The following is a 21790-nucleotide window of genomic DNA, read 5'->3' as shown; positions in this document are numbered from 1 at the left end:
TTCTTTGATGTTACTGGACGACAGACATCTTTAAAGATTTCTAATAAACCACAGTACACCTGAATCAAAATTTTTACCGTTTAATTGATGTGCTTTTATTATTTAAATATGCTTCCTGGTCTCTTGCCACAGTTCACTCATAGTCTGTAAACCACAGTTTAGGAACCACTAGTTTAATCAGTGCTTGCCATCTCCTAATGCTGCAGGACCAACACGTCATGTTTACCTGACATATGAAAACCAGTTATCTGAACCAGTTGGAGGTCGCAAAGTGGTTGAGATGTTCCTTAATGACTGGAACAGTATTGCTCGGCTGTATGAATGTGTCCTGGAGTTTGCACGATCTTTACCTGGTACAGAAATCATCTCCTTTTCATTAAAATTAGGTGTTTGCATGTTACTGTTTTCTCCCTAACTTTTTTCCTTCCCCTCTTCAGACATACCCAACCACTTAAACATTTTTTCGGAAGTTCGTATCTACAATTACCGAAAACTTATCCTTTGTTATGGAACTACCAAGGGAAGCTCAGTAAGTAACTCCTAAGTGCACTTTAAATACGTGCTTGAAAATAGAGTGTGTTGGACTGGAGTTTTCTGAATTGTGCTACAAAATATTTCCTTGTATTTTGCAGTATTGTGCAATTAATATTAATTAATGTTGAAAGACAGAAACGGAAGGTGCCAGATATTACTATTCTGTGAGGGTACTAGATGTTCAGAATTTTTGAAAACTTGTATAAGATGCTTCAAATTGTGGCAGGACAGTTGTGTGTTCCTGATTGATGAAAGTTAATGTGGCAGCCTTTTCCTGAAAAAGTGTTGCTACTGGTCACTGTTGTATACTGGGATATATGGGTATATGTAAGCTGTGTACTTAATGCTGCTTGAGAAGAAATTCTAACAAAGCTTTAAATGTAGTACTGTGCTTTCAAATGAGGTAGTCGTTAATTATTTTGTAGCAGTGCTGTTCCTTTGCTCAGAGCTCTAGCTTCCTCTTCAGTGTTTAAATTTACACCTTATTAATTCCTGTGATAATTGCGTGCTTCCTCTCACCCTTGCATTAAATGCAAAGTAGAGGGGGAAGTAAATTTGTATTTATTGCAGACTAAGAATGTTATTTTTGTGTGCAACTGGTGCAAAGTAGCTAATACACTTAAAAATCTTCCAGGAAGAAAATTTCGTGTTCATTCTCTAAGCTGAAATTTTAAGAGTATTTTTATGTGCATTTTATTGGCATATTTAACAAGCAGTGGTAAGGATTTGGCATGTCACTTCTTTGCATATTGGGCTGTCTAGTTCTCAGTTTTGTGTGATATAGCTAAGAAACCCAGTCTTTCTGCAACAGTTTCTTTAGGAGGAAATTCTTTACTGTGAGGGTGGTAAGACACTTGGCCAGGGAAGTTGTGGATGCCCCCTCCCTGGAAGTATTGAAGGCCAGGTTGGATGGGGCCTTGAGCAACTTGACCTAGGGGCAGGTGTCCCTGCCCATGTTAGGGGGATTGGAACTAGATCATCTTTAAGGTCCCTTCCAACCCAAACCACTGTGTGATTCTGTGATTTTTAACTCATTAATCAATACGCTGCAGCACTAATCTCTCAAATTTCATTTTCTCTGTCTCGTCTTTGGCAAAAAAAGGCTTTTGTTCTTATTGACTTGCTAAAGTAATTTCCAGTTTTGTGGTTGCCAACAATCCAACTAGTTGAAATAGATGCTAAAGCTAACAGCACTTTTTTTCAGAATCTCAGCAACTTTTAGGAAGGTTATACAGTCAGGAATTTGTTGAGGTTTGATGAAAAATGACAGCAGACTAGCTTTCTTTTTATAACTTCCTACTCGTTATAGTTTCCAAGACCATTTTATGTTTTTGATATTCCAGATCAGCATTCAGTGGAACTCCATGCTCCAGAAGTTCCACATTTCACTGGGAACAGTTGGCCCAAACTCAGGTTGCAGTAATTGTCACAACACAATTCTGCACCAGCTCCAGGACATGTTTAATAAGACACCAAATGTGGTGCAGTTGTTACAGGTAACATTTTAACAACTTCTCTCAGAAAAAGTGCAAGATAATTGAGAGCTGAATTCTGATTAAAGTGTTCTCTTTAAAGTTGCATGTGTGTTATGGTTGTTTATGGATCTCATTGGCAGAAGGGGGCTCGAGGAAGACTGTCTGTCCCTTATGCCCCCTTTTCCCCGACCTTTACTTAAAGGTAAGCTATCTGATTTCCCAATATCTGTTCTCTCCTAGGTTTTGTTTGACACTCAGGCTCCATTAAATGCCATCAACAAACTTCCAACAGTGCCCATGCTGGGTCTGACTCAACGCACCAACACTGCCTATCAGTGTTTCTCAATTCTGCCCCAGTCACCCACACACATCAGGCTGGCATTCAGGAACATGTACTGCATTGACATCTACTGCCGGAGCCGTGGCGTTGTAGCCATACGTGATGGGGCCTACAGCCTCTTTGACAACAGCAAAATTGTTGAAGGTTTTTACCCTGCACCTGGATTGAAGGTGAGCGTTTCTGTGTTTTCTGACGCCTTAAAAAAAAATAAGTGAGCTTCTAACATGGTCTTTTATGAAGCCTTTTTGGTGAAAAGCTGCAATCCTTTGAAAATTCTGAGCACAGAAGAAATGTTCTGATTTATGAGTAGATTTGTTAATTAGTTTGAATTAAAATATTTCCTCTAGAAAAACTAGCATCGAGTGTCAGAGGTTTTTTTCCTGATGTATTTAATAAACTAAGGAAGAGGCTACTTCAGGCATTTTTGCTAAAAAAACTTTTTTGTTAAAACTTGATAAATCTTTGTGGCCCAGCTAGTCGTTTTCTCCGGGATTAACAGCAGACTATGATGTGTTGCAGCACAGTGATCGTATACTTTAGATAAGAAAACACTGTCAGATAATTCTAGACAAAAACATTTGGTTTAAAATGGCTTCCATCCGTTTGTGGCAGGAGCCTGTGGCTTTGCTTCTGAATACAGTGTTGGTTTGCTCTTCCTGAAAAATCAGTCTGTGCATGCTGACAGATACCTTAGCTGAGGGCAGCTTGTACCAGCACTAGTTATACTGAAATATTGTAAAGTGGTACCCGTTGTGAAACAGGATGGTTTGCCAATTTTGTCCTTCCAACAGCTGCAGCTGAACACTGGGTTTCTGCTGCCGCATTTAGCGGATCCTAAACATCTGCCTCTTTCATGAATTCTAACTGGAAGACTAATGGGAAGAGGAAGGGGTTTATAGATACCAATGGAAAATTATAAGGCATAAAACAGGGAAGGGAGAGGAGGAAATAGTTCAAGTGGGTTGGCAAAGTCTTCTGGGTACAAGGGCAATGCAAGGCCTCTTTTTTAAAAGAAAAAGGGAAGTGAGCTTAAACATCCACTGAGAAGCTCTGTTTATAAATTGATTTATTTTGCAAACTACTCATAGTATATGCAATGAATTTCTGCTAGTAGTTAGTTGTGGTGATAGGCCTGTTTCTTATGTGCTATGGTCGACAAAGTTAGTATCAGAGCTCAGTAAATTACTGTGCTCTTTTATGTAATACAATTTAAATGGGGAGACTCCTAACAAAAATGATTTTTCCACAGACGTTCCTGAACATGTTTGTCGATAGCAATCAGGATGCACGAAGACGGTCTGTAAATGAAGATGATAACCCACCTTCTCCTATTGGAGGAGACATGATGGATTCTTTGATATCACAGCTTCAACCCCAGCAGCCACCACAGCAACCACAACAACAGGTATAGTACAAGCAAAATAAGAAATGTTTATTGTCTTCCACTATAGTAGCTTTTTAAGAACTTGCATTCTAAAAGGATTAGCAAAAAAAAAAAAAAAAAATGGAAAGGGAGATGATAAAACTGCTCTGCTGTGGATTGCCCTTGGGGCAAAAATTATTAATTTATTCAGCTATTTCTCATTCCAGTGTAAACAGCCCATAGCATGCAAACAGCAGCTTTAGAAGGTCACATGAGACTTGATGTCTTAGAAGCAAAGAACTGAGGGAGGGGAAAGAACTGTTAAAGATAAACGAGAGGAGCAAAAATCAGGAGGCTGTGCTATTGTTGTGTGGCAGTTAAAAAGGAATGGGGTACAGAGGTATTATGTCTTTAGGAGAAGCTGCAAAAAGTCACTGAAAGAATAGTGAGTCCAGAACAAGATGATATAGCAAATCAGACAACTATGTTGATGAACCTATAAGATTTCATAGGCAGGGGCAAAACTCTCATTACTATTCTCCTGTACATACTTAACTTCAGTTTTAGTATTCAATAATAAAAAATTTTTGTTGTCCTGTGTTGACAATTTCAGCCATTTGCAAAACAAGCAGGAGCATCAGGAGCATATCCTCTTACTTCACCACCCACCTCTTATCACAACACAGTGACACCATCTCCATCTATGATGCACACACAGTCACCAGGTAAGATGGCTGAGAGATTGTGTGCTAGTCATGTGCTGGAAATATACATGAAGCTCTTTCTGTGTGTCTATGCTTTTTCTGTTATTTGAGCTATGTTTAGCTCCAAGTTGGCCTAGAGAGTGCACCTTACATTGTGGAAAAATAGCAAAGTCCTGCCATTTATATTTTAGAAAGTATATTTTGAAGCTAAAAAGTCATTCAGAAAAACTGTCATCTGTAGCTATGTAGTATTTGGGACTGTTTCGTTCTTATGGCTTAAAACTTGCTCAGATCAAAACCTATTAATATTGAATACCTGCTTTTTCTGAAAAACTTCTCATCACCAAAGCTCTTCTTTCTGCTTGTAGCTGTATAGTGCAATAGGTGAAAATATTTAGATCTGGAGAAGGGCTGGGCAGAGGGGAAATGGTATTCTTCAAGCCAAGTATTTTGGAAAGATTCCTTTGTGTGGTGAATCAATCTTGAAAATATAATGCTTATACATGCGCAGAATAAGAGTTTGAGTGCAAAACCAGATTGAAATTCATCTTGTTTGCTGCTCCCTAAAAAAGACAGAGCTGCAACAGTTGATAGAAAAAATTATAACAGAAAAATGGGAAATGTTTTTTGAGTGATGCAATGTCTTTGATTAGGAAATTTGCATGCTGCAAACTCACCCAGCGGAGCTTTAAGAGCACCATCACCAGCATCCTTTGGTCCAACTCCTTCACCTTCTTCCCTTGGAATCACAATGGGACAAACAGCTAACTTTGCCAGTCCACATGGTGAGTTCTGTACTGGCAGGTGTATATATCTATAGTGCCAGGGAGAGCACACTTGCTTCTTGAAATCAAATCTTCCAGAGCAGACTGAAGTTAATTAAGGAAAAAAAGTGTTCTGTAATTGGCTGAAGTAGCTGTTTTCATATATGTGGTGTAGCTTTTAACAGTAATCAAAAGTGGTTGCATGGCATGTTGAGCTGTTGCTAACAATTTAAAAATCTACTCTCGGTCACGCTTTCCTGTTTACTAATGTGGGGAAGTTCCACATGGTCTTGTAGCAGAACAATGGCTGCAGCTTCTAATGAGCATTGTCCCTCATTAGGCTAGTTAATGTATTTTCACTGCTTATGTTTCCTGGAAAAGTAGCTGGAACAGATTTAGCAGTCCAAGTACTTGCAGTTTGAAAATATCAGTCTTGCAGGTTTGACTTAGATTTATGTGAGCAGCATGCCTTTTGGTTGTTTCCTTTATTAAGTTTTTTGAAAAGCTGCCAAAACAATTGTTTGTCGTAATAATAGTGCATTAGAAATGATTCCATCAATCACAATAAATGGACAGTTCAGATTGTTATTTCAGCACACCAGTTTAACTGTCAAGATGAATAAAGTGAGTGAGATATACAGCAGATTGTTGAAGAAGCTTGTTCTAATCAGTCTGTGTTGTGGAGTACAAAATCAAAAACACTTTTGCAGAGGTAACTGCAAGATACTGAATAGATAAGAAATAGTGTAGCTAAGGCTTTCATTTGCTAAGAGAAGTCCAGAACTATAGCCAAGAACTCCTTTTATTTTAGACCCTCTTATGTTTTGAACATTAAGGCATATGGGCATGTTCAATTTTATTTTACTGTTCAAAAAACACAACCAGAATACCCTTGAATCTGTATCTTGATTTCCCAACCCCCTCTATGCTTTTTATATGGCTGTAAAATGTAGTCTAAAACTTAAAGACACTTTCATGCTTTACAAATTTTGGTAAGCTTTTTTTTTTTAGATTTCTAGGTTGGAAAACTTTGAACTTTTTAAAAAATAACAACTGTCTTCTAAAACCCGTAGGTACCATAGACCCAAGCTCACCATACACCATGATGTCACCCAGTCAGCGTGCAGGGAACTGGCCAGGATCTCCCCAGGTCTCTGGTCCATCACCAGCAGCACGAATGCCTGGAATGTCACCAGCCAACCCTTCCCTTCATTCACCTGTCCCAGATGCCTCTCATTCCCCACGAGCTGGAACAAGTAGGTTTCTTCATCAGTGCAATGACTGTGGAAGACTCATGTTTAACATTTCTAGTTCTGTTCTTTTTGATAGCTTTGTGTGCCAGCCTGACAGTCCTTCCTACCCTTGTGCAGTAAAGTAACTAAGGAAATGAAGCCTTTATTCTGTCCTTGTTCAAGTCTTCTGTAACAAATTGGAAAATGAGTTAAATCATACAGCATAAACTTCAGCAGGATTGGTGCTTCTTGTTGCACTGCAGAAATTGGTCTTAAACTATTGAGCTCTGTGGCTTGAGAGAAAATTCTTTCGAATGAGAGCAGTGATAAGCATATTTGCCTGCCCAAATAGTAACCTTTCACATCATAGAGTTGTAATGTTGCCCTTTCATGACTGATTTAGCCATCTTTACATCTCATTGAATTTGTTGTACAAACCTGATATCTTCTGGCATGTGTCAGAAAGAGGACAGGGAACAGGATTTTGAAGTTACTGCATGGAGGGGGAAGTCTTTGCATGGGGAGGGAGGTGTGTTGAAACTCTTAATTCTTTGACTTTGTCTATCTATCATTTTTCACTAGGCATCCAAATTCTTAAATGAGAAAGACTAAGCTTTGGTCCAGAGAACTCACTGCTTGTATAGTGACTCAAAATGAAGTGAATGTTTGGGTTTAAATCCTTCCTTACTGCAAGTGCTTTTTCCACATCAATAGGTTCCCAAGCAATGCCTACTAGCATGCCTCCGCCTCGTAAACTACCTCAGCGCTCTTGGGCTGCATCCATACCTACAATCCTCACCCACAGTGCCTTGAATATTCTTCTGTTGCCCTCTCCTACCCCTGGGCTTGTGCCAGGGCTAGCTGGCAGCTACCTTTGCTCCCCTCTTGAGAGATTCCTTGGATCAGTTATTATGAGGAGGCATCTTCAGAGGATCATACAACAGGAAACGGTATGGTTTAGGTTGTTTTAATACTGGCCTGTGAGAATGACCTCACAACTTTTCTTTTTCATGCTTCTGTACTCCTTGTCTTTTAAATGAGGCACAAACTGAAATGCTTCAAATATATTTGTGCGTGGACTTGTGATATACTTCTGAATCTTGCTGTCCAAAGGGTCAAAATTTAGCAGAAATACTTCATTCCGCTTCTTTTCCACACAAATTATGAACAGAAAACCTGCGTGGTCAGATGAAATATGATAAATAGTATGATAGCAAGACTGACCAGATGTTCTGTTGCCATGGGTTCTGTGAGTTCAGCATGTCTGCTGGGAGTTAACTGGAACAGCCACAGGCTTACTATGAATGCCACTACTTGACAGGAGTGCCCCAGATATTAGTTACCAGCTGACTGTAACTGGACTACTACTCAGTCATGAATGTTTTTTAAGGTTTGGGGCAGACAGTGTTGACCTCCTCAGTTCTTTGGCATTGATTCAGTGACAAAGAAGCCAAATCTTGCCTAAGCTTGATTCTTGAGGCAGTCTTACCTCTGTAGAAATGTTTCTTTCTGGAAAGAGAGCAGATTGATCATGAGAGTCTTGTGAGTGAATGCAGCGTGTGCTTATGCTATTCAATGAATGACTGGTTGAATATGTTCTTTTTATACAGCTACAGTTAATAAACTCCAATGAACCAGGTGTAATTATGTTTAAGACAGAAGCACTGAAGTGCAGGGTTGCTCTCAATCCCAAAACCAACCAGACCTTGCAACTGAAAGTAACACCTGAAAATACAGGACAGTGGAAATCGGAGGAGTTACAAGTTTTGGAGAAGTTCTTTGAAACAAGAGTATGTACTCAAATCATTAATGTTTAAATTTCTGTGTGGTGCTTTTAATCTCTGTTGGTGTTTTAAGTGGTTCTGCTGAGTTTGATTGCTACATGTAAAGTCTGCAAAACAAAATTAACAGCTGTGCATGCTGATTACCATATTAAGATGATACAGCTATTATGTAAACAGGCAGTACTAAATCATGACTTTCTTTAGGTTGCAGGACCACCTTTTAAAGCAAATACCCTAATAGCCTTCACAAAATTACTAGGGGCTCCAACACATATCCTCAGGGACTGTGTACACATCATGAAACTTGAGCTGGTAAGTTAACCATTGTATTTAGTTCACCAAACTTCCATTACTGTATTAAAAAAAAAGTAGTCTCTATAAATACATAGTTATTTAGGAGTTATAGCTCTCCTGGAAACTTCTCTTTCAGAGTGATGATTTTGAGAAAAAAGCAGGCACATTATGGCATAACAGGCCCATGCATGTGCTGGCTGAAACCTTTCTGATTGTACTCTTGTTTACCATGTCCTCAGTTCCTTTGGTTATTCTGACTTGTGCTAAACCTGATAACATCTGCAAGTTTAGCTAGGGAAGCACATTCTACATTTTATAATACTTCCCTAATTCACAGCTGTTTTATGCCATTGATAAGAGACCTTTGCTGTTCTCACTCTGTGCTGCTCTCTCTAAACAGTTCCCTGATCAGGCAAGTCAGCTGAAATGGAATGTGCAGTTTTGTTTAACCATTCCTCCCAGTGCACCGCCAATTGCGCCTCCAGGAACACCTGCTGTTGTGCTGAAATCCAAAATGTTGTTTTTTGTAAGTAGAGCTATCTGTTTTTAAATGTGGGCTGCATATCTTTAAAATCACCACCAGTTAGTAGCAAAACATAAGCATGCTCTGACAATTGTAATAGCTGAAAATGCTCTGCCATTTTGAAGCCTAGATTTGCGTGCATCTCTTTTGTAATGAGTTCAGATAGCATTCCTGCTCTCCCTCCTGTAAAAACACAGCATCTCTTCATATCTGGTATTCTTGGAGAGATGTTGACAATATAGCCTAGAGTTCAGTTCCCTCTGGGCTGCAGGGATCTTCAAATGCTCTGTTTCTGGGAGTTTTGTTCTTCGAGGCACTAACTGCCTGGATTAAGTGATAGACACAGTAGTGGTGCTGGGAGAGAGAGAGCAGGAACGAGATGTTTAGAACAAATCCATAGTAGTGTTGTCTCTGAGGCAATGCTCACTGTAGGGTGCTTTTGAGAATAAAGTAGCCCATACCTGATTGATAATTTCTGTTACAGAATTAATGTCTGAAAACTGACAGGGTGGATGTGCATGCTGTCTGTAGGTCTAAAGTATTTAATGGCATCAATAGATGTACTAAAGTGCATGGTCAGTGGATTTAACACTTTTTTTTTTTCCTACAGCTTCAGTTAACACAGAAAACAACTGTCCCACAGGAAGCTGTTAGTATTATTGTCCCAATTATTTATGATATGGCTTCGGGTACAACACAACAGGCTGACATTCCCAGGCAGCAGAACTCTTCTGTTGCTGCTCCAATGATGGTTAGCAATATTCTAAAGAGGTTTGCTGAACTGAATTCACCACGACCAGGTACTGTACATGTCCAATAGATATATTCTCCTCACCCAGACTTCTGTGACAATTCTCCAGTGTAAAACTAAATCTCTCTTAAGTCTGAATTCTGGTTTCTATCATACCTCCTTAGTGACTACAGACTCCTGATGTGACAGGCAATACATAAGTTAATAGCAAGTACTGGCAACACAGCAGACATTTATGCCAGGAGGTTACACTGATCATTCAGGCTGGATTTTGCTGTTCTGCCAAAGTGTTAGAATACAGCTCTTGTTGGCCCAGCTCTTGCTGCACAGTTGGAGTCATGGTTTTTAATGAATGGGCCCAGAATGAGTCACAAGAAATATGCTACAGTCAAGTGTCAGTTTTCATGGTTAATTATGAAGTTATTGAGCTTATCAGTAGAATATAAAGGGATGTTAAAATAGCTATCAGAACTTGTCCACGTGCTGTGTATTATTAAAAAATAATTGCAGTGATTGTATCCTCCTTTGTCAGTGTGTACACTAACAAAGGCGCATACAGTTCTGTCCACCAAATGTGCTGTGAAGTGCTTGAGCTAAATAGGTTATTTTGATTGTTCATTGGCCCTTAGGTAGTGCACTGTGAGCAACGTTGTGCTTTGCTTGCCCTCTTGTTTGTCTTTTGTTATTTATTTCTTTTTTAAATTCTGCAACGTGGAACAACAGTAGCAAGTTCTTTGGGCAGCATGTTGTCTGTAAGCAGTGGTTTGGGGTCCTAATATACAGATGGCTCACAAGAACAATAACTTTCAGTTCTGCTGTAGCTATGTGCTGAAGAACAAAGCTTTTTTCCAGTAACCCAGTGAAAAGATTGAAGTTGTGAATCTAGAGGTTGAATCCTACTTCTCTTATGTATAATTAGTCATCTTGTTGTTATGCAGTAATCTTAACTATGCTTGATGGTTTATTTCAATTCTAGAACAGGAGCAATGTTTATCTTAAGTTGGTGGTGTGGATATGCATATATTTCTACATATTGTGATGAGATTAAATTAACATGCATTTTCTGTTTAGCTTAGAATGTTAGTGTAGGTAAACAGGAGAGAGAGCGTAGCCTTGAGGGTGTGTGGGGTTACCTGTAAGAATTCTGTAAGTGATACAGAACTTGTTTGAATAGCACTTCTGTTTCCAGCTATGTTAATTAAACTTCAGGTGGTTTTGGACCTTTTGGAAGGTGCTTCCTCACAGAATTTCCCTAGTGTGGGGAAGGTTAGATACTTGGCTTAGTGTTTGTTACTGCACTGAGTTGTATTTTATGGTAAACCCTCCCCAAAATATAGCAGCGTAGGGAGTAAATGTTAGAGCTGCTCTTGAGGATCCCAGGTGAGATGTCTTCTAATGATCATGACATAGATCAGGATAGACAATTTTTTGTTTGTCACACAAGTTTTGAAGTATTTTGAGAGTGTGGTACAAGGAGCAGAGTATGCATATAAAAAGAGCTTGTGGCCCCAAGCAGGACCTTATCCAGGCAAAGAAGAATGTAGCTAGCTGAGCAAAGGTCATTCCTAGTAGTCTTTCCTCTAAGTTTTTAAAGATTGAGTCTGTATGGGTTTATTTGTTTATTTATTTATTTATTTCTACCACCACTACCTGGACAAAGTAGAATCTTCCCTGAGAACAATTAAAATACAATTTTGTGTTCTAATTGTCAAGCTTCACATTATTATATCTGGTAAAAGAGAGCAAGATGTCTTTTCTTTGCTATTATAATGTGGTAGCAGAGCCAACAGATGAAAGTAGATGGAGGACTTGTTTTACAACAGCAGTGCATGAGAGATCCCAGATGCATATCCTTTCTCTTGTGGTGCTATTGTGCTGTACCCAAGATTTTCCTACCTGTTTTAGCTCTTCTGCTGCAGTAATTGCCATTTGCTTGGTTAAGTGAATTTTTCATGGTTTCAGAAAGGACGAGGGCTCCCATCAAGCACATATGATACTACTGGCACTTTCATTGTAACCCGTAATTAGTGTTGCCTCATTTTGGCTGTATCTTTTTTTTTACCTTTCTCTCTTTGTGAGAAAGTATTTTGTATTCAGCTTAATTTTCCTCTTAATAAAATGGTAGTGCCTGAAAAGTAAGTTCTTCTGAAAGAGTTTTCTTTTCAGATCTGTGGGCAAACACATTCTACTGTGTATAACAGTAAAACGTTAACTCATTGTGAGTACACTGTCTTTCTGAGATTACCTATGCTTCCATGGGAAAAATATTTCATTTTTGGGAAATAATTGCATGAACTGAGGTGGAATCAATAACTGGAATAATAGGGTTAAACTTGAGCTGTAAGTCTGCAACCTGCATTATTTAGTGGACGTCAGTCTCATAAGAAAAAGAAAAAGTCCCTACAGATGCTGGAGTTCACCCCTAGAGAGGAGTTCAATGAACTCGTGATGTATCTTCACAACTCAGTGGAACAGGGAAGCAGCACTTCATAACTAAGCGTTTTTCAGTGATGCAGTGGGGGTGATATTTAGCCTGTACTTGTACTTTTGATACAGTAATCTTTGGAATCCCTAGTTTGGCAGTTAGGACTAATTAATGCATCTGAACAACCTCAGCTCTTAGCTCTTTGCTCACAGTGTTGCTTCTTCAGCAACAGATTTCAGTGGCTTCTAATTGATATTTCTTGAAATACACAGGAAAAATTTACCCCACAGTGACCAGGGTATGATAGTGGTGATGAGTTGTATTCTCTTACCAGGAACCAATAGATCAAAGTCACAGCTGCCTAAGACTTCACCTTTTGTTGTTCTAATTTAACCTTTTTCATTCTGCTGGTTTTAACTTCTTTTAGGCTTTTTCAGAATACATGTGCTTTTTGTCAAAAATGCTGGTATTCAAAACCTGAGACAACTGTGGCTGTTCTTCCCTCTCTGTATTCGTTCTCAGCTGTTTGAAACAAAAGTCCATTTGCTCTGCATTTGATTTCACAGTTTAGACAGCAAGGGTAGGCCCAAAACAATTCACTTGAAAGAAACAGATTTCTGACTTTTGCCCAGTCTTGGGATTAGGAATGTTTCCAAAACTGTGCTTAGGACAAAAAAGTGTCTTCCAGCTGTTTCAGGCTTGGATCTTTTGAAATGTTTCGTTTCTGATCTTAATTGATACAAATAGAACTTGAAAAAAATTGTTTGGGTTTTTTTTTTTTCTTTATAAGATATAGTGCTTTTAGTGAACAATATGCAGGAAAATTATCATTGCAAAGTTGGGTTTTTTTATAAGTTGTACTGCTTTTATGTTAATAATATACAGAAACGTATCACGGGTACAATGGAAAACTATATGTATAACTCAACCTGACAGTCAAAAGCTGCTGAAAGTTGAGTTTTTTGCCATTTCGTGGCAAACAAGAAGCAGTCTTGTTGCAAAAGCTGGAGCTACAGCAGTGAAAATAGTCATAAATCCCCCTGTCCTTGGAGGTGGCTGGGATCTGCGAGTTGCAGTCACCGCTTATAGAATCACAGAATCATTTTGGTTGGAAAAGACCCTTAAGATCCTCAAGTCCAACCATTAGCCCAGCACTGCCAAGTCCACCACTAAACCGTGTCCCTAAGCACCACATCTGCTCGCCTTTTAAATACCTCCAGGGATGGTGACTCCACCACTTGCCTGGGCAGCCTCTCCCAGTGCCCGACAGCCCTTTTGGTGAAGAGATGTTTCCCAGTGCCCGCCCACCCCTGCCCACGCGGGGCAGTGGCCGTGCCGGCGTGGTCGGAGTCATCCTTGCGTGCTGCCTCGCGATCTCGTTCGGGTGAAGGGCTCTCTCGGTGCAGCCATGCTAACCTGTCTCTTTTCCCTGTTCCAGGTGAATGCACAATATTTGCAGCCGTTCGTGATTTGATGGTTAATCTTACGCTGCCCCCTGGTGGGCGTCCCTAGACACTTTTAAAAGAAGGCTGAAAATGAGACAAAACAGCAAAAAAATAATAATAAAAAATTTTTTTAAAAAAGTTAAGCCTTCGGTTAAAAGAGGACGTTTTAATTTTACTTTTTTTTTTTTTTTTTTTCTAAGAGCTAACTATAATAAACTGGCAAACTTTCAGGGATGCACTTTCATCAAATGAGTATCACCACGACTTTTGTATAGTGCTGTTGTATAGTGTGTTTTAATGGGAGACACTTCAGACTAGGTAATAGAATGAAGTATCAGCTTGCTGGTAATAGATTTAATATTCTGTTTTATACTATAAAGATTATGAAAATGCCAAACTTGTTTGTTTTTCTGTTTTTCTTATGTTTTGGTGTAATAGTCTTTTTTTAAGGCAGGTCTGTCATTTTTGAATACTGTAAAACTGTGACAAACTTTATATTGAAGCTGTATTTTAATATGACTGCTTTGAATCCTTAAACAATTTATTTGGGCTTGTTGTAAACATGTCCCCAAAAAGCAATATTTAATAAACTGGATTAAAAAATCTTAAACTGGATGTTGTATAATGTTAAATTTCATTCCTCTCCACTGTAGCGACTGGCCAGATCTCTTGTAATCACACTTCCTTGGCTATCTCTGTATCTCATCCTGTTTCCCCCACACACATGTCCAGCTAACTTTAAAAAACCCAACACCTTATTTATTTCTTCTGTGGGTTTGATTTGTTCCAAGTCATAGTAAACAAGAGTTTGTTAATATTCTGGATTGTATAAATAACCAGTAATTACTTAAAACGGTTATGAATTTCTTACAGTTCAGTGGAAGAAAGCATCTTTTTTCATCTCTCTTGGAGTTTGTAGTTATAGACAGATCTGAACTATTACTCTCACTTGTCTTATTGTACAGGCAGGTAAGATAGAAGCTTGAACTGTGTGCCATGAAATTGGAGAGGCTGATCCAAAAAAGAAACAATCTCACATTTAACTTTTTGAATTAGATGCATGTAGATAACTTTGTCACTGATGACTGAAGACTCTTCTAATTGAATAAAATTTCCAACCTTGGGAATTACTCTGTCTTTTAACCATTTGTCCTCATGGATCAGTATTCTCAAATTTTTATTGAGTTTAAGTTGTTTTCCTGTCTTCCTTCAAGACTAGCTTTCTGCTGCGCTGCCTCACTCCCTTTTCTGAGCTCTGTTTTAAACTAATGGATGTTTTAAACTAATTTTTAAAATCATTTAGTGGATGTATTCTAGCCTGCCTTGCTGGCTTTGAGGCTGCCCATAGCTCCTACAGCTGTCGCAATGCTTCATTCCCCATGAATGAACAAGTCTCTTTCAAAGGTTGTGCCATTTGAAATAAACTTTTGGTCAGTGTCCACATTTCAGCCTTGAAACTGTGTTTTTGGGTATCTGTATCAGTACTTCTCTGCCCCTTGTGTATCTATGGTTATGCAGTTTCTGCTTCTGAAATACAAAACTAATCCAACTGAAGTGAAAACCTTGACTGTCTTTAAGTATTGCTGCTGCTACTTTTTTGGAAGGATTTTATATTTCTATCTTTTCACAACTTAAATTGATGTTTTTAAACTGCAAGGTGATACAAGTAGGTCTGGAAAAGACTGGCTCTGGTGCTGGCTCTTAGTCTGGGTTCAAGGTGTGAGCATTCCCATGCCTCAAAGAACCTTTCTGATACTCAGAAGTATCGTTCTTTGCTAAGGGGCAGGGGAGTGCTGGTGGGCAAAGCACACGCATCCCCACGCCTCCCTTGAGAGTTTCAGCTCTTGAAAGCAAAAGGGAGGGGGGGAAATGTTCCTCCCAGAGCAGGGAAAACAAAATATGTCACCTAGTGACAGATGGCTATCCCAATATGAAACTATGGGAAGGCTGAATTTTATTTTATATTATACACACCACTCGTAACATATTCCATGTTTTAAGCCTTTATCCTAAATACTTAAAATCCGAAGGAAAATGCAACTAGAAAAGGAAGAATTTCCCACTGACCAGGGGCACTTGTTCACTTGTTAATTTCAAAGAAATTGCTGTGCGTATTTACAAGCACAGTTTTAAGTTTTGTTTTTCATGTGTTTTTTCCAGTTTTGTGGTAACCAGATGTTACGGGTTTTGTGGATTTTAATTGATACAGGTAATTTGCTTGTGCATTTATTTCACTAAAAAGGGTGCAGTGACTCCACATCCTGCAGTCCCCATAGATTGTTTCTGATGAACCTGCCTGTGGGACAAGTGTGAGAGAAATTGTACAGAGAAAAACAGCAGTTCTGAAGTGGTTACTGATCTGGCATAGCAACGTTAGCCGGTGTTGAATGGGAGCACAACTTTTAAACTATCCAAAAAGCTCCCCTGGATGGCATCAATAGATTTGTGGCTTTACAGGTAACAAATATGGATCACATTAAAGGTTTTCTTAATATAGAAGAGAGAGGAGAGGCTTTATTGAACCCTGTGAACACTCCTACAAGGAGCTCAATCAAGATGAGGTTTAGAGTTTGGGTTTCTTGGGTTTTTTTTTTTTTTGCTTGAAACTAAATTTAAATTAAATGCTATCGTTGCACATTTGAGTGTCCTGCAGTGTTGCCTTTAAGGATGCGGATGCCTTCACTGAGTTTACAAAGACTGCAGGAAACAAGTTCTGATAGTAAGTAGCTGAGACAAAACACAGCTCCATAAAACTAGAAGCTGTTATTATTTCAAGAGCTATAGTTTGTCTCCAGGCAAATGTTCGCTTTCATCTATTAGTTGAAAACTACTCTTGTTAGTGGGCATTTTAAACCAATCTTCTGTACAAAAACGTCAGACTAGAAGGAGAATATTTGGGTCATTTTATTCGGATTTATGATTAACTTGTCAAAAGTGTCACTTCAGAAGTTGTTCTATACTGGTTATTTTAGCTCAAGAGGTCACAGTTTTTCCCCTGAAAAAAAATTCTGTGAATTGCAGAATTCTGCATGTTTTGAAGGTAAGAATGTACTTCAATAATGTGTAATTGAAATGTATTACCCTTACAAAGCATCTAGACTGCAGTTACAGAGTTGTGACTGCTGTGTAACTCCATAATAGCCATATAATCAGGAGGTTTGTATTTCGATTGAAGCACATTGACTTCAGATGTACGTGAGGCTTTTCCTGAGGCACTCCAACAGCCGCTGGGGGTTTGGTGTTCAATGGGTAGATGATAAATTTTTAGTTATGTTTTTCAGACTTATCTTTTCCTCCAGGAGCTATCGCACGCCCCGGCAGCAGTGTTGTGCTGCCCTTCCCTCCGTGACTCTCTCCCTGTGTACTCCTCACATTCTTCCAGAGCAGTAATTAACTTATTTGGGAAATGACCACATGTAATAGGCTTTACAGGAAATGTCCAGCTGCTGCTCTGAAAGATAAGAGATGCTGAGTGAGGAAGGGCTGTACCCCTGGTGTCTGGGGGCTGTGTGGAGCAGCACGGGTGCAGAAAAGCTACAGCAGCTGAAGCTTGGGCAGCTTCAGTTCCTGCCTTGAGAAACAGAGGGGCCTGCAGGGGAGGCAGAGCCCCCAGAGCCCACCATCTCCTCACACTTTGCTGAAGCCCCTGCTGCACAAAGCATGGGGCAAAGCGAGTGCTGAAGGGAGAGTGGTCTCTGCTATGTGAAATAGGGCTCTCCCCGGGGTTAAAAAGGATGATGTTTAGGCTTGTCATTGACTGGTTTTATTTCTCCTGTGGTTTCTCAACACATACACACGTTTGCCAAAGATGTAAATATCAAAGCGGGGGTGTTTCAGCTGCACCTGAGGCTTTTGGGGAGCAGAGGCTAAAAGGGGAATTTGTCAGAAACTCCACAACGTGGTGTGCTAATAGGCAGGTCTGAGGTGGGCAAGGGTTTTGCTGACCATGCGTTGGGGCAGGCAGCTCCCAGGACAGAGCGAGTCCGGGTAAGAAAGTGTCCCCTCACTCTCCTCTGCCTTGCCTGGGGACATGCCTGCCTCCCTGATAACTCCTTTCAGGGTCGTTGCACCTAATTAAAAAATAAATTAGTCCTATGCTACCTTTAGGAAACCTCCACTGTGGTCGTGAAGCACTCACATCTCCCACGATGCCATAACCCAAGCCCTCCCACCCATCGTACTCCCACCTCCCTGCTGCCCTCCTGGAAGGGCCCCTCATGATGGAACTTGTCCCCATGCCCCCAGCAGCCCTGACCATGGCCCTTCCAGTCCTTCTGTGGCAGGGGCTGCCCCTGATCAGGCATCAGACTCCATTCTGCATCCCTGTTTTTGAGGCTTCCTCTGTGACAAACAGAACCTTGAATGCAGCTTGGCAAGGCTGCAAAGCAGCAGGTAAGTGACTGTTGTGCTGGGTAGTGCCTTTCCTGTCATGATACCTCACTACTGGGGACCAGGGCACACTTTAGAAATAAATTCATCCTTTTCTTTGCTTCAGGTAACCAGGTCTATACATAGTTGGTGATAGTCAACAAGTGAAAGCACACTTGTTGATTCTGAAATCAGGTTTGAATGTTACTTTCTTCTATACACTTCTGCATTTGTTTTCCTGAATTTGTTTTGGTGCAGATAGGTTCTTTTAAAAAAAAAAAAAAATTACCCCCCCACCTCTTGCTCATTGTACAGTTTGACACAGTGTGGTACTCTCCACATTCAATTTACTGAAGGGTCAGCTGCTCAAACATAATAAGATTTAAGCCTGAAGGAATCAAGCTTTAATTCAAACACACTGTTAACTAGCATGCAGCACATTCTGGGCATCCAGGAGGAGGATTATTCCAGTTTGGTTCATTTACTTTAGATGATATGTCCTTGAAATGCTGGTGGCTTTCTTGGTCAGGCAGTGATGGTGGGCACTCTGCAGCTGAAGCCCAAGGTGACCCGACAGCTGTGTGGGTTTTGTTGTGTAGTTTTACCTACCTTGGAGGCATATTAAAGTTTTGGGGGCAGTTTGATGGGATGCAGCAGTGCTCCTCAATCTTTTTAACTTTATGACTGTCTCAGAGACACAGCTGCAGGTAGTCACAGAGGTCATCCTGACTACAGTATTTCCACAGAGTATTCTTTTATTTCGTAATACATAGTACTGACAGCTCTACATTGTGTGAGGTATTTGTGAGTAGCAGTACCAGTGCTGGACATGGCTCTGCTCTGGGACTGCTGCTGCTCTTCACATTCTCTGTGATGAACTTGAGACCTTGATGAACTGCTGAGTTCTGCAGAAATAAGAGGTTTGTTTCCCTCCTGGATGAAGGGGCTTGGGTAGGAGATCTGAGATTCACTTTATGGTGCAGAAGATGCCAGAGGTCTGACCACTCTTACAGGTATTAAAAAAAAAAAAAAAAAAAAAAAAGATGAGGGGTTCTGCTTTGCATTTCACCAGAAATATAGGGATGACAGTGGCCTCCTGTGTCTCCAAACCCAGATCCATTGCAGTCAAATGTGCTGTTATGTGCTGCCTATAGACTTGACAAGCTCCATCTTAAAGTTTTGTGATTTTGCCTAAGCTCACTAGTCCTTTCAGTGCCCCCTAAGAGTGAAGGTTTTGGGGATCCTCACTACTCTGAGGAGTAGTTTGTGGTGCACTGCAGAGATTGTCAGCCACAGAAAGGTGTGAGCATGAGGTGATATTTTTAAATGTCCAAGGAAAAAAACTGACCTTTTTCCACCTTGTTTCTGTGCTCCAGTCCCTTTGTACAGAGTATTACAATCAGGCAGCAGCTGTTAAATCATGATTTTAGAAGCATCATGATCCATTCTCCTGCAAGAACAGCAACAAAATCCACCTGAACACGTTTCTCTTTTCAAAGACCTATCTTAAATTTAGGTAGGGAGCCAGAGTGAGAACTGCAGCACAGACTGGATGAGAGGTGTTCAGCATCCTGGGAAGGACCCACCACAGGCTGGGTAGAGGGACTGTCCCTGGCTCTTTTCCTGCTTCCCCATTGCTGCTTTCCCAGCCCAGGTGCTGGGACACCATCCTTTTAACTGGAAGGGTGGAGGAACATCTCTCACAGGCTGGCATTGCCTGTTCTGTTTTTCATGCCTCAAACAGCTTCAGTCACCAGGTTGGGTTGTCTGTGCACAGGAGGAGGCAGATCCATGAGGTGAACTGGAAAAAGAGATGTGAGGGTGCCTGGTCTCTGTGCAAGTAAATGAAAAAGAGCAGGAATTAATAAAGGAGAAACTCCAAGAGCTCTAGAAGAACAGGAGATGCTGTCTGAGAAGGTACATCAGGTCTCCTAATTGAACTTGGCTTACCATTTTGGAAAGGTTAATTTTAGGAAAGCAGTGGGCAGGTAGCTCTGTAGGATTCCTTGTTTGACCTCAAACAAAGTATTCGCTGCTGAAGGCCAGAAGGAGCAAAGGCAGATTTTTATGTTGCCATCTGACAAACTTGGAGCCCCTCCAAAAGGGATCAGAAATGGTCTCCATCTTCTCACAACTCTCTTGCTCTAGTCCAGCTTGGCTATTTTTGCAGAGAATGCCCCACATTTGCCTCTTGGTGCAATTATGCAGCACACTCGGCCACTTCTTACGTGCTCCTGCCAGCAGCAGGGCTCCTCAGTTAACCCAAAGGGAATTTATTTTGCTCAGCTCTTTTTCCCCTCCTACAGTTCCTTGGAGCTTTCTGTCCTACAGTCAAGATTTTGCATCCATCACACTATGACTCTGGAGGACTTAAGTTAGCAGAGCTTAAACAAGGAGGTGGTTTAAAAAATAATAAAGCCACCTTGTCAATATTGGAGTTTAGAGAAAATGTAACTGGCTGAAACCTTATTTATATCTGCATAGTTTGATTTAACAAGGAGGAAATGTTAGGAAGTTTAGCATTTTAATAATTTAAAGTGGTTTATATTGACAGTAATTTTATACACAAATTCTAATTCTAGTGAAGACAGCTGAGAGGGGTTACCAGGGTTTGGGGTTGCTTTTTTGTCTTTTGGGATTTGTTTTGTTTTTCAATATGAATGTTTTGGGTTTTGGGGTTTTTTTTTTTGCAAATCCGAATGTAGCAACATTTTGATAATGAACCACAAGGGACAGAAAGGGAGGGTGACCAGGCTGCAGCAGTTTACTTAAAAGCTATTCATACCTTGATCCAAATCTTACTCCTATATTCTCTCTGGCTTTCCAAATGCACACCCACTTCCCACTTGAGTTGCACAGGTTTTTAAATAAAGATGTAAATAAATAAACAGATGTGTCGATAAATAAATAAATAATGCCCTCCTCCATTCCTTCCCAACTCTTTGCCAGGCTGCCCCAAATGCTAAAACATGAAGGATTAGCTTCGTTTGGGGATTTGCAGAGTACAGGTTAAAGCTGACAAAATGAGAATCATACAAGCTGTGCAGGAGCAGAGCAGTCCTAGAGAATTAATTCACATCCTCCTCTTGAGTGAGAGGTGTCCTGAGGAGGAGCCTGCTTCTGGCTGGCACCTGCTCCAGCACACCAAAGGAGACCTAGGGCTGCACGGAGCCTTTCTGAACTCCATAAACACTTTGACTGTGGCAAAAACTTAAAAATGTTGCTTTGAACCTAGGTGGGAAGGAAGATGTGCTTAACCCTTCTGTTTCCAGCTGTGGGAGAATGCTTAACATACTTAGTTGAACCTACCTGACAGACCTCACAGTGTTGCCCCAAACTTGGCTGTGTTTGACTGCTTTTATGTTTTCCTTGGAGAAACTGGGTCATTATTTTTTTTCAGCTGGAATGACTCCATTTAATTCTTGCCCCTTGAAGTCTTAGGGCTGAAGCTGACTTGGGAGCCTTAGGAACAAAAATGAAAATGAGAGCTGGGATTCAGCTGTGAACCTCTGCCCACACTGGTCATTTCTAACCTTAGTTTTAGATATGCATTTACTAAAGAATGTACTGCCAGGATCCTGCTTTTCTGATCTAAATAAGACTGTTTTTACAGTCTCTGCTATTGTCTGGCTGAGAGCTTCCTCTAGCCCTCCTCCCTGCACAGCTTTTGGTTGTTTTCTACCATAGATCAGGAGTTAAAATAAAGCTTTTAGCACATGTGGCGTTTCCTTCTCCTCCACTCTTCTGTTGTCATAGATTATTTGATAGGACAAATCTAATTTTACCTT

At 40.3% G+C, this 21790-nt stretch overlaps 1 protein-coding gene across 1 annotated transcript in view; it reads left to right on the top strand.

The window, feature by feature from the left end:
• The window catches only part of MED14 (mediator complex subunit 14), a 39085-nt gene extending 24841 nt beyond the window's left edge, over window positions 1-14244 (top strand). The window contains exons 18-31 of the mRNA XM_071751137.1: window positions 207-353; window positions 438-529; window positions 1878-2030; window positions 2250-2519; window positions 3599-3754; window positions 4326-4437; window positions 5070-5201; window positions 6254-6436; window positions 7127-7362; window positions 8023-8202; window positions 8401-8508; window positions 8891-9016; window positions 9624-9813; window positions 13628-14244. Coding sequence (XP_071607238.1) covers window positions 207-353; window positions 438-529; window positions 1878-2030; window positions 2250-2519; window positions 3599-3754; window positions 4326-4437; window positions 5070-5201; window positions 6254-6436; window positions 7127-7362; window positions 8023-8202; window positions 8401-8508; window positions 8891-9016; window positions 9624-9813; window positions 13628-13701 — 2159 coding nt within the window. The 3' untranslated portion in view covers window positions 13702-14244. The remainder of the gene's footprint in view (window positions 1-206; window positions 354-437; window positions 530-1877; window positions 2031-2249; window positions 2520-3598; window positions 3755-4325; window positions 4438-5069; window positions 5202-6253; window positions 6437-7126; window positions 7363-8022; window positions 8203-8400; window positions 8509-8890; window positions 9017-9623; window positions 9814-13627) is intronic.
• The last annotated feature ends 7546 nt before the right edge of the window (window positions 14245-21790 follow it).

This window comes from Heliangelus exortis, chromosome 1, assembly GCF_036169615.1.
Source record: "Heliangelus exortis chromosome 1, bHelExo1.hap1, whole genome shotgun sequence".
Lineage (NCBI taxonomy): Eukaryota > Metazoa > Chordata > Aves > Apodiformes > Trochilidae > Heliangelus > Heliangelus exortis.
Note: the sequence above shows the minus strand (reverse complement) of the source record. Positions and strands in the feature narration are given on the sequence as shown.